Raw genomic sequence first — 13336 nt, forward strand, 5'->3', positions numbered from 1 at the left:
CATAGGGAAGACTGCCCGCCTACCATATTAATAGGATCAAAAGTAGGTAAATTAATTCGATTTAATTGTTTTTTAAAATTGATATCAATCTAGTCCTATGAATAAATCGAGAAATAATTATTATAATAAATTGAGAAAAACTCATAATTCTCAGACTCGGAAATTTTCTTACTGTTGACTCGGAGATACTTGGGATCTCATTCCATTTGGGATAGATTCGAATTCTAATCCTTTTTATTGTTTCAGTCTTTTAGAGAGACTTGATAACAACATAGTGTACTCTTTTCATGAAGCATACCGTCTACAGATCGACTGTCGATCCTCGGAAAAAATATGATCAGAAAAGACACGGAAGCAAAGCCAATATAGCTAGCAATCATACTTACCGGTAATCCTCCAAGCTGGGCTCATCTCGAACCACGAGTGTCCGTCACATAGCTGGGTATAAGTTGGTTTTGCGGACCCTGCAAATTACTAGTGCCAGAGCTCAAATGGACTGCAATAAGATCATGGAACTCGAGCAAGGAACGAGTATGATGCAACCAAGGAACACTGGTAAACAAAATATGAAACTGGCAGAAAGTTGCTTTTAAGTAAAAGAAACAATATGCAAGAAAAGGTTAGCAGACGGTTCAATACACAACTCAGAAGCATGAGAACACATCGAAACTGGAATGCGACAGCAGAACTAGAGATAGAGGGTTGTTTCAATTATATAACAGGAAACAGTAACTGGCGATTAAGAAGATGAAAACAGAGTTATGTGGGATAAAGACGATAAAAATACACGGAATGACTCACCTGTCTAGAGACAAAAATACAATATAGAACAGTTTGTACCCCTGCTACGACATACTCGTCTGAATAAATGGTGCTGTACATGGAGGCCTTTTGCGCGATCAATATGGTTAGACGTAAGTGCTACTCCTGAACGATGCCTACCTCAGGTTCCATCCGCCAATGACTCTTGCTGAACTTGATAGCCGTTCCATCTTCATGGGGCTTAGGAAGTTCCGGAACCTGAAGAACAAAGTTCCTATTTGTAACACCAACCTCACCGATTATGGATTTCGCTTCCTCAAAATCCACACCGACAAACTCTGCATCCTCAAACAATGAAGAGGAAGTTTCTTCTGCTTTTACTGACTCAACAGATTCTGATGTGTGCACAGTACTTTCACCTGGTGCACCAGCTGTGATAACTGATGCAGTGCTTGCAGTGCCTTGCATGGAGTTTGATTGGGTTGGAGCATCGGTGGATCCATCCACATGAATGTCTGAAGCTTCACGCCAGCCCACCCATTCAGGTAGCTGTTGGTCGTTAAAGAGGTCCTCATTCTCAGTAGTATCCAACCGAAAAAGGCTCACATCATCCGTGACGTTCAGCTTTGTCACATCCGTGGACAAGTCATTCAGGGATTGATCTACACTAGAAGCATCTTGAGACATGAAATCTGAGTCTGAATACTTGTGTTCAGGCATCCCAGCCTTTGTAAGCTCCTCAACTCCAACCACTTCCTCATCATCGCTGCTGTCATCACCACTCGATGTCTCATTTAGGTTAACATCATCCATCTTATCATGGGTTGTGATGCTCATAGGCTCCATCGAATTATCATCCTCAAAAGTGAACCAGTTGGAGTTCGTGAAAAGACTACAGTACATGGAGGAGAGACAGTCAACAGGAGCCATGCTTTAAAAGAATCAAAGGAATTAAAAGAGCTTCTACCTCTGGTTATCACCACCAAGCCTCAAAGAAGAAATGACAACCCCAGTAGATCCTTCATTCAAATATACATCCTGCAATATGAGCAGATCAGAACTGCATGAATAAGCAGTAATTGTTTTCATCTGACAAAATTTTGTGGCAACATGACCTACTCATTTGTTTGAACGATACACAAGATTACAAATTACAACACAATCATAATTCCTCTCAGATAAACACGCATGAACACATTATTTCTGTTCAGCAAAAGTAACACATTACTACAATTAAGTAGTGTGTTAGTGCAAATTTAAATCCGTTAATATTCCCTAAAACTCACCAAGTGAACTTAGAAATACTTTAACTTCAAATTTTGTGAACTGTCTTTAACAATGAACAAAATGGAAATTGAATCGAGAGGAGTATATGGAGCATTCCCAAACTGTTAGGAAAATGTACTTCAGGCAGTACATATTGATTATTAATTAGGATAATGTCATTTTGCTCATATACTACCCATTTATGCAAACACCGCTAAAGATTTTCAAACATGCCCCCATCTTTCAACTGTTATGGTGAAAACGAGTATGGATTTTGATTTATCATATTCATCAACAGTTCCAAGTGGGGAAAACTTAATTTAGATAAAACAGTGAAACAAGAAGTACAGTTGCTCAAATGATTGATGATAGGGTATAGAATCGACAGAATACCTCATCCATGTCATCATTCTCATAAACTCGATATTGAAATGGTTGGAGAGGATTGTTTGATAAAGCTACATCATAATCTCTAACATGAAGTTCTTCTTCATCACTATCTCTCGTCCTTTCTTGAAAAGATGTTGGACGACTGCATAAAGAAAACAAATGTAGAAGAATGTTATACAGTGGCACATAACCAACTTTAGCAGATTCAAGATATCTCACAATTCGATTCTCTTAGTTCAGAAATAAAGCTACCACCAAAAACAATGCAAACCCCAAAGCTAATTCAGCTCAGCTCAATATGAAAGCATGTAGATTCAAAGTTCACTATGAGACGAATTATGTACTGACGATAAAAATCAATTTTAATACTCAATCCACCATAAGAATAGCATATCCATTTGATGATGCTCACCCACAGGCCCAGTGATACACATTCTCTACTGCATTTCGTTCACGCAGCACATTAGTTTGCCAATTGACCCAGTCAACTGATTCCTACAAAAGCAATCAAACAAGTGGAGGAAAAGTTAGGAACAAGCACAAGCTTATACATGACATAGAACAGTAGGGAAAGTGACAGACAATGAAAAGTACAAATTAGAGTTTATCAGAAACAAAAAAAAAAGTTAAAAATTGGACAAGCGAACTATTCATCTGTGGGGCATTCATATGACCCATTGCGATGCCACTATTCCAGTCTAGCTTCAAATCATATGGCTCAATAAATCCTCAGTTTTAAGCAGAAAATGATGACACCTTTAAAAGCCTCTAAACTTAAATTAAGCGACCTGGGAGAATTTCCAGCAGCTTCATATACTTCAATGGATACTCTATTCACCTTTTTTTGACTTAGTTTAATTAACTTTGATCCACTCGGTAATGAGACCAATATCAATTATACCATAAACAATCATAATGAAGTGTTTCTGCATGAGAAAAAGTCAGGGCTTCTATGTATCTTGTAGCAATAAGCAATCTGTAGTAATTGCAGGAAATTGAACTATGGGGAGGATTGACAAATAATCCTGTTGTTATCAAAAGACATGACATCAATTTTAATTCGCTAATTTCTAATGTACAACGCAGGGGAGCCTTGGCTCAACGGTAAAGTTGTTGATTTGTGACCAAAAGGTCACGGCTTCAAATCCTAGTAACAGCCTCTTGCAAAAGCAGAGTAAGGTTGCGTACAATGGATCCTTCCCCGGGACCCCGTATAGCGGGAGCTTCGTGCACCCCTCTAATTTCTAATGTACAACAAAAACATGATCATCATACAACCTTAAACACTAATTTCCTGCTTGATGTGTTATTTTAATTGACTAATTCTACCAGAGTTAAAATAAAGGCTTGCAGCATGAAGCTTTTAGTTAAACTTCCTTATAAGTGCAACGAAATGCCCAGACCATAATTTCATAGAGATAACCTCCGGTTGCATGACTAAACTCAATACCTTTGACATCCAAAATTATGGAGTAGTGCCTGACTATTTAGGGAACAAATTAACTGCAATCATTTGCATATAGAGTTCCTGCTGCAAATAATGCAATTGCGAAGCAGCTTTCTGCCTTTCAGAGAGCTAAAGTTTCAACCAACAATCCAATCACAATTGACCAAGAATGGTATTTGTACAGTCCAGGTACCTAAGTTTTTAGTCCATCAGTCTTTTCAATGATAAGTTGAGAATTTCCGTGCATATGTAATACTTAATCAAATAGAGAACTGTAAACAGCATAAAGTTTCATTATGACCAATGTGTATGTCCATATAGGAACCTAGTGCTCCTTCCAATTCCATCCTTCACAAAAGCTTGCTGTAGATGATCACTGAATACATGCAGATAGCTTACTGCATTTTACCAGCAAGCATGGATTCCGATATTTTGGACTGACAGTTTTGCTTGCAGCGATAGGATACTAGCATAATTATCTAGATGAACAGATATTCAAAGCTGGAATTTGTATTGACAGCAGTATTCAGCCTTGTCAAACTACCATCAAAATCTTTTATTTTCCTTCATTATGTTTATATTCAGAGTAAAAGAAACTTTCTGAAATAACCTTCAAACTCAAAAGAAGTTGTGTTTCATCAGCAATCCTTTATTTGTCTATGTTTTAGAATGAGTTACACAAACAAAACAATAGTGAGCTTTTCAAATTCGTGAAAATAGCGCCACTGGCTGACAATGAATATTAAAAGCATAAACTACCGTGCACAGATGAAATGATAGATTCAGACAACTGAAAATGACTTAAATAAAACAAAACATATTGATCTTGAAAGATATACATGATTATATCATAGAGATGATCCTAGTATGACTACCTGATATGCAAGGTCTTGAAACGTGTTGGAATTCCTAGGTATACAGATTTTGTATTTTGAAGATACAGAAGATTTCAACACAATGACACAACAAATTGTAGATTACAACTATTTGGAATCAGTGACAACATGAATATTCTCTCTCCATTGAGGCTTCCTACAAATGGCATTTTCTAAGAAGTTTCCATTGCTATATTTACAATAGAACAGAAAAACCATGTCATTTTACAATGGAAGAGCAATTTTAAAAGTCCCAACTCCCATGCCCGTGGACCATGGTGTCAAAATATTTTGCATTCATCATAATAAGTTAAGAATAATATGCAAGTAATTCACTAGATGATAAAGACATGAAACATATAGCCAAGATTTTGAAAATGACATGGAACCATCAATTTATGTGTATGCATGAGGATGTGTTCTGAAGAACTTAAAGTTAATGACAACTAAAACTAGTTTTGATGGGCTTGGAAAGTGTAATATTAGCATGCAGCAGTTACAAATGAACTAGTTTGAAGCATACTAAGATATATTTTTATAACTTCCTGACTGCTGTTTATGCTTCTGTTCTACTTTACCTATTTACCAGCGCATCAAAGCTTCTACAGAACCAGAAAAACATGAATCAGCTTCAAATGCCCTCTGCTTAACCGCCTTGCTCCCTGCTTCTCCTCCTCGTTAGTTTCTGCAATGTTTCCTAGTATAGACCTTCATTTTCTTTCAATTTTTGCTAATTTTTTGTGGCCTTCGCCCTTTCTATAAAATATATTGGCATTGTGTGAGTTTGCATGGGATATCACTCGAATTGGATTCAATTAATCCTACTCCTATCTGGATCCGCAATTGCAAATTTTTCCATTTAGTGTTAGCACAGGTAAAATCCTCATGTGCACCCATAATGTATCATTAATTTTATCCCACACTACTGGTGAAGAACAGAAAAACAATACATCAGACAACAAACTCCTTTACACCAAGCTTCAAAGTGATCACTCAAGGAAGTTCATTGTACAGAACTTCATGTTAATACATGTCATGCAGGAAGAATTGCCATCATAGCAAATAAATACTCAGATCAAACTAGTCCGAGCTTGAGCCTGAATGTAGCTGCACAACATATATTATATCAGTGAATGTAGGCTTCATTAGTCTTCAGTTTTCATTTGGCTACAGAAGGAAACTTAGTTGCACTTGCTAAACCACTATTTAACAAACTACATTAAGTACATGCACAAATCACAATGAGTAGCCATGAGGGTGCATGATGCTCAAGTCTAATTAGTCTCAGAAAAGGAACCATTTCCTATTTGCAAAATGAGAAAGGAAAATAATTATTAGCAACATGATTGAGGATCCATCATCACAAGTTAAAACATACAATAACAAAATGATGGGAAAATGTAGCATGTCCACCCATGCCAAACATGCCAAGATGGATAGTGAAGTTTTTGGTTTAAATGACTAATACAAGGGCATGTCAACTGAACAGCATTAAGCAGAACAGTAGCATCAATCCTTGATAAAATCATGAAACTCCTGTTAATAGCTATAGGCAAACAACGAATAAATTCACTCCATCAAATGCAACGTCCAACAGAAATCACAGTGGAATTGCAGTCTATTATACTGTATAAGTAAAAACAACTAATGCAGACAATTTTGTTGCATATCTATGTAGAAAATAATCAAACCTTTGATAGAAGTATTAAAATATACATCAGCATCTCAATCAGAAACTCACCTGTAGGTAAGACTGAATATGATCATTGCCAATTCCAAGTTGGACAAGTTTGTTACAGATTCTTGTTATGTGTCCAATGTTTCCAGCCCGAATTGGTTTTCTTCCAGAGGCTGGTACAGTTGTCTACAAAGTCAAAAAGGGAGGGGAGAAATTAAGCTGCAAAGTGCAATATGAACACCTGTGGTCCTTGATATCCAAAATTCTTACCACACTGGATTCACCAGAAAGAAAGGGATTTTTATCTGTCAGTAGAAACTTAGCAATGATACCACATTCACAAAAGAGATAATCGACAACTGCAGTGTTTTTGCTTTCAAGGCAAGATACTACTAAATTCTCCACATGATGGTGTAGTGAGTTGTTGAAAGGATACCTAAATTATTATCATTATTAGGGACATTGCAAAAGCAATGAATACAATAGGACCTAAAACCACAAAATATATAGCTTACTTAAAAAATAGATCTAGGATTATCTGAATGGCACTAGATTGAATCAATTCCTTCTCGGCAGCTTCACCACCAACTTCTAGTAATACTGTAATGAACTCCACTACCTGAGAATTCAAACCAAAATAATCTCAGATGGGAAAGTGAGATAAGAGATGCCTGTAAATACAGAACATTGAAAACGTGTGAAGCATCCATCTGTAAGAATCAGACTGAATGAGGAAAAAAGTCATTCCTACTGGTACATGAGTTACTAAACAGTTGATAAACTACCGTATAAACTAACTGAAAATTTTGTTCCAGTTTTGCAGAAAGAAAATTCTTAAGACATACTGACCATTTTCTAAAAATCAATTAATAATTAGAGCAAATAATGCTCCAAATTTTACCCGTCATTTAAATCAATCAAGAAATCTGCTCCAACATGAACATACATACTTTAAGACGATGCTTCCCAAGTGGAGGATGCAGTTCACCATATGTTGTTGGAAGGGTATTAATCTCAGATGATACATTCAAAAATTTAAGCAAGCCATCTGCATAAAGTAAAGAAGAAAAAATTGAGTACTGACAGCTTAAACAAGATGGTAAAAGTTAAACAAAATATTATGGTGAGAGCATGGGTAAAATTCGAGCATACTAAAATCTTTTACCAATACAGTTGCAAAAGAGATTACCAGAGACTTACCAATATAAGAAATCAAAAGAGGTGCAGATATTGATGGCACAATAACTTATGTCTCATAATGGAATGCAATTATAAGTACTAAAGAATTATGATGAAAATAATGAAAGATTATAGCCGTCTGATGGATTTTGTAAGAAAATTTATGCATGATATCATGTTTATTATTTAGTCGTGTTAGCACTAGAATCTACATAATAAGTGGCATGTGGGCACAACACCATGCTTATTATTAGGTCATATCAAGGAGAGTAACATCATGCCAGTGTATCAAAAGTGTGTTTCACATATAACACTCTTGCCTTTTTTTTAATTAACTACTCCATATTACCAAATCCTGACATGGCTGTAGAACCAGGCCTACTGCATAGTAAAAATAAAAATAACCTAGATTAATGGCTGCAGACCGAATTGGAGGTATATTTATTAGTCGCATTTCTTGCTAAAAAAGATACACCACAGCAGAAAGTAGGACGGACACAACCACAAATTACATGCATATATAGGAACCAATGAATCTAAAGGCAATCAATAAATATATAGATCTGAATGGAAAATCATTCGATGTCTCAAGTGTATTTCCAAAGAAATTGTTTCTATAAACTCATGCAACCCAGATAAACCTTTTTCTAACATAATACATTTTTGCACCTTATTACATGTTATGCAGGGCCAATACTACCTATACTTGATGGTAGGAAGCAATTAGATAATGGCACAACAGAAATGAAAGGAAACCAATCATATATCATTGTCACAAAGCAGTGTTTGTCCCAATGGAATTATGTGAATCTTATCTGTAAGATGTGCTTTATGCATAGCTATACCATCAGTAACAATCAATTCAATTAGATCATTTTTATACAATGGCATGCTTTATTTTGGTCTGTCTCTTTACCTTTACACCTTCCACTCCAATGGATTTAACTCATCTAATTAAAAATATATTCGCTATCTAGAACAAGTCGATACTACCTCAACCTAGTTTTTCTCATTTCCTTATCTATTAAAGTTCAACTTAATTGTTCTCCAGTAAAAGGTTATATGTGAATTAGTAATTTAATCTAATCAATGAATCAACTTGTCTATATGCAATTAGACCTCTTGATATGTGATATGAGAAATGCATTTTTGGTTTAAGGTTATATATAATAGACATAAATCTTCAATTTAATTCATTTCTTTTAAGTAACTACAAAACATGAATTAATTGAAATATGCTGCTTACCCTAGAGTATAATAATTTTAAGTAGATTGATGTAGCTATACATATTGTCAAAGTCAAAACTCATTTCATTTTTTAGAAAAAAGAGGCATCCGGCTTGAAAATACAACTCGTGCAGAAGTATCTGTATATCCAGAGTCGTTCCACTTTGTCCCTTTAGGACAACCTACACCATAATGGATTGAAATTGTACTGAGAAAAAATATGAAAAAGCACAGAACTTATCCAACATACCCAAATGTGTCAACATGGCATGAAGAGCCATCGAATCAACATCGCTAAACGGTGCATATAAATGCTGATTTCTGATGTAATTAATTGATGCCGCGGATGCAGATCTTTTAGGATCCAGCAAGGCAATGCACACAGATAAAGAGTGGATAAGAGCAGATCTAGATGATGAATTTTCCAATGCATGGCCAAATATCCTGGTGATAAAGCTGAAACCAAAAAAGAATGGAGATAATGGGAAGAACAATATTGATAAGATAATACCACCAAATTAACCATATCTTTAGAAAATGAAACAAATAGACAATTACCTTTGGCTGGAAAGCTTGGCAGCAAAAGCTGATGGAGTATTTCGAATAATGGCCATCAAAACCTCAGCCGCATTCGCATTAACTTCAGTAGAATGCTGTTCAATTTAAAGATGCAATTCCATAAAGAAAGATTGACTCACTCTAACATATGCAAGGTTATTTGAACAAAAGCAACATGCAATATGCCTAGAATGCAATAGAAAAATGTGTCAAACTTTTCAGAAGTGGCCATCTTTTGCAGGAATAACATACCAAAACTCACAACAGAAAAGTCCAACGAGATGACCAACTTTAAAATACTGCAAGCGACCAGCATCTGTAATTTGGCAAAGGGATGGCATGTGATTTGGTAGCTGAGCGAGAGCTACAGGAACAAAAAACTGAGGATGGGAAGGGATTGCGTATAGTGTGTATAGGTTTCAATGGTTATTTAAATTTCCATTATATCCTCCAATTATCAAAAACCATTATCTTAATTTTGGGGCATTTCTGACTTTCAATCTCAGTCATTAAGAAAATCCATTGGTCTAGCAAATTGGGAAACTCATGTGGTTCAATGACAACCTGTCTAGATCAACCAAATAAACTAGGTCCCCTTGGCTTTTGGGTAATTTCAAAACTGTAACAGAACCCAACCAGCCAGAGGAGCGGTTTTGATTTTTCAGGTCAGACTAGCAAAGTCAATCCAGTTCTGGCTTTTGATAACTATGTGAGAAAGTACTGCAAAAATGCTTCAAAACATATAGAAAAAATTATGTGTATTAAAGAACTCACAGAGGGACTTAATTTATCCACAATCATCTCAAGAAGACTGGTATCAGCCAACCACTTAATGATATTCATATAGTTTGGATTTGTATGATCATCAGCGCCAACAAGTCGAATCAAAATCTGATAAAAAAGAAGAAACAAAAGGTCTGAATTTGATTATATCCTAGTTACAAGCAGAAATAACAGTATGAAAAACAATAACATATCACAAAGATAAGATAGCATTAAATCACAAATAACTTACTTATGCTATTAAGTGGTATATAAATATAAAGGGAATCAAACTGGGAGTTTTTCATTCATAAGACACAATAGAATAAGTGCACAGACAAAACAAATTCAAGAAAGAAAGAATATAAATGTGACCACAAAAAAAAATGAACAAAGTTGTGACTTAGAATGAAATACTAACCTCCCTGATTGATGTTATGCCAATCAAATTGACCAAGTGATTGAAAACATTGACGTGGGTCTGATGCCAAAAAAAAAGTCGACATTGTAAGAGTGAAGTAAATATCACATAACATATGATATTAGTATAAAAAAGCAATTGCAAAGGAACCTCAAAAACCTCTCATGAGCAATACTTCCTAATCCAAATTTTTTGAGGGAAAAAAATAAAATCATAGATGAAACATAATATATAAAGATTGGCTAGTCAGTATAACTATGAAACAAGAGGATATAGACACAGTTGATACTTGATAAACAGAAACCAAAACTATTATACTTATTGTCACAAAAAAAAGAGCAGCAAACAAAACAGGTTATTTGTGCCAGGTGAGACTATAATGACTTGAACACAGGAATACTAATCTGCCAAACATTTTCACAATAAATTTTCCAGATAATGCGATAAAACAAAAACTTACTTGAATATACGCCATAAGTGAATTGGTTTTCCTTAACATTAGGCACACCACAACCTAACAAAAATTAAAAGAAAAGAAACTAGATAGTTAAATAAATCAATGTACATATTCTGTCTATGATTAATCGATTAGAGGATAATATTCAAAGAAGAATAGATTACAACCTTGCCGAAATACCCAGCTAAAGTTGAATTGTGTGTACGATTTGGTTCAAGAAAGGAGAATAACATGTTCATCAACTGCAATGGAAAAAACACAAAATAAAATATATAATTTCAAGCAAATGATCAAGAAACATTTATGTCAAAGTGGCCAAATGCATCAGAGTTTAGTGCCTTACATCTTCATCATCCACCAAGGTTTTAAGAATGACATCAATTTCACAAGTAAATATCTCACATGCAAGGAAAGGGAACCTATTTCATTCAAATAACAAAGTAAGTCCAAATAATCCATTAGCTTCACCATAGAAAGGGAAAAGTGAATTTATTTCTTCTAAAGTAACTGACAAATGAGTATTTACAAAGGAACATACTTAAAGGTTCGTAAATTGTCAGCATCACCAGGAGCATCCTCAGTGATGTATCGAAGTAATTGCTCTACCTGTGCACGATCTCTAAGACTGAAAGCAAATGAATTTCACTATTGAGTAAACTAACATGGTCAAAAAAAAAGAGACTAGCTTTGAAGTTCAAAGAAAATTAGTAGAAGCACATTCTGATTTCATCATATAGGTGACTCAAAGTTGGAACTAGATAGCAATACTCAGATAAAATTTTTGCTCAAAAGAAATATTACAAATTAATAAGTCGTGAGTTAAGAGCTTTGCATTCTTGAATTATCTCTTCTTCGTCCAAAAGTTCTTCTAAGGTGAAATTTTCCTTATCCAAGATTAACTCCACCTGCATAGATGGACGTAAGACAAAAGTAAGACTGTGAATCGACTATATAGGGCATGATAAGTAACCAACAGAATGACGTTAAATTTCTAAACAATGCTAACAACACAGCTCAACCAGTGAAATTAGTATGACAGGTCCAACAGACCCATAACATGCACCGTAGCCATCACTGATTCCACTGGCCTATGCACCTCGAATGACCAATGTTTTTTTAAGGGTTTTAAATGCAGAGCTTACGCTTACGCGTCTGTTATCAACGCTGATTGTCTCGGCTAAACAAACCGCAATTTTTTTCTGGGTTTTTAAACATCGGTTTATCTTGCAGGTGACATCTTTCGAGATGGAAACAGAAGAGACACATGATCGATGCTCCAGTCGACGCAAAAATAAAAAAAAAACGATGGCTAAATGAGAGAGAGAGAGAGAGAGGAGAAAACCATGCGTATTTATCCGTGACAAATATCACACCAATTTGTAAGCACTTAGACCATGTTACGTGGCAGAATGCCTACAAAAGTACTGAGTAGACAAAATTCCAGGTGGCTGGACAAATAAACAGATAAAAGTCAAAAGAAGTACGAGTTAGAATGGAGGTCGAACGGATAGACAAACCCGCAAATGACCCAAAAAAATTCATCGAATTAATCAGCAGAAGCAATGAGAACAAAACAGAGTAAGGAAGGAGGAGCACGAATCCAAAATCGGCGAGACGCCAATGATCGACGTGGGGAGCTACTCACCGGAGACGAAGCGGGAAGGTTGGGGATTCGCCAGAACATCTCCGACCCAGCGTGAGGAAACAGCTCAGAGCTACTAAAGCGGACGACTTCCGGAGGAACCGAACCGAACCGACCCACGAACGGCGGCAGCAACCGCTGCGCGGAAGAAGCGGCAAAGAACGCGGAAAAGCAAGGCGAGGCGGCGGAGGCGACGGCGGCGGAAGCGAGGAAGAATAACCCTAGATTTGATGGCGGAGAAGGAAAGAGAGGCGTCGTCTTCGATTCGAGGCGGAGAAAAGGAGCATGGACCGTGCGGGTCCAAATTTGGCCCGTTAAGTCAGCACCGGACCTAAACCAGAATATTTGATACCCTCGCTGTGAATTAAATGGGACCCTCAAGTTCATCGAATGGTTTTCCGGGTATTGCCTCGGGTTTTGTTAGCAACCGGCTGCTGTAGGTTAAAGATCGGAGACAGCCGGTAGTGTTTAATTAGCAAGTTAAAGTCGCATGATTCTTAGTTAACCTTGTTTATACTAATCATAAGCAATAACGACAATATTAGTGTCAAGATAAGCGTTACATTGGTGATTATACTTTGTGTATTAAAGAGGAAAGTAATTAACCCAACGAATTATTTTTTTAGCAAAAGAATGGCGTTTACTTGGAGAAGGAGAAAAAAGAGGAGAGTA

At 36.2% G+C, this 13336-nt stretch overlaps 1 protein-coding gene across 1 annotated transcript; it reads right to left on the reverse strand.

The window, feature by feature from the left end:
- Positions 1 to 689: 689 nt before the first annotated feature.
- Positions 690 to 12952, reverse strand: LOC122025517 (serine/threonine-protein phosphatase 6 regulatory subunit 3-like). Its single transcript, XM_042584328.1, has 18 exons — positions 12668 to 12952; positions 11824 to 11927; positions 11561 to 11647; positions 11366 to 11441; positions 11190 to 11264; positions 11026 to 11079; positions 10566 to 10625; positions 10157 to 10273; positions 9383 to 9477; positions 9075 to 9280; positions 7369 to 7466; positions 6934 to 7037; positions 6689 to 6854; positions 6482 to 6604; positions 2831 to 2913; positions 2422 to 2560; positions 1730 to 1800; positions 690 to 1654 (listed from the first exon to the last, which is right to left on the reverse strand). Exons 1-18 carry the CDS (start codon positions 12704 to 12706, stop codon positions 922 to 924), a joined length of 2430 nt encoding a protein of 809 aa, XP_042440262.1. The 5' UTR covers positions 12707 to 12952; the 3' UTR covers positions 690 to 921.
- Between the last annotated feature and the right edge of the window lie 384 nt (positions 12953 to 13336).

The sequence above is a fragment of the Zingiber officinale genome, chromosome 9B (genome assembly GCF_018446385.1).
Source record: "Zingiber officinale cultivar Zhangliang chromosome 9B, Zo_v1.1, whole genome shotgun sequence".
NCBI classification, from domain to species: Eukaryota; Viridiplantae; Streptophyta; class Magnoliopsida; order Zingiberales; family Zingiberaceae; genus Zingiber; species Zingiber officinale.

Coding starts and splice junctions, on each gene's coding strand:
- LOC122025517 (XM_042584328.1), bottom strand. CDS start 12,706: ATGTTCTGGCGAATCCCCAACCTTCCCGCTTCGTCTCCG. Junction 11,648..11,823: donor AACTCACGACTTATTAATTT/GTAATATTTCTT, acceptor ATTTGCTTTCAG/TCTTAGAGATCGTGCACAGG. Junction 11,442..11,560: donor GACAATTTACGAACCTTTAA/GTATGTTCCTTT, acceptor TGAATGAAATAG/GTTCCCTTTCCTTGCATGTG.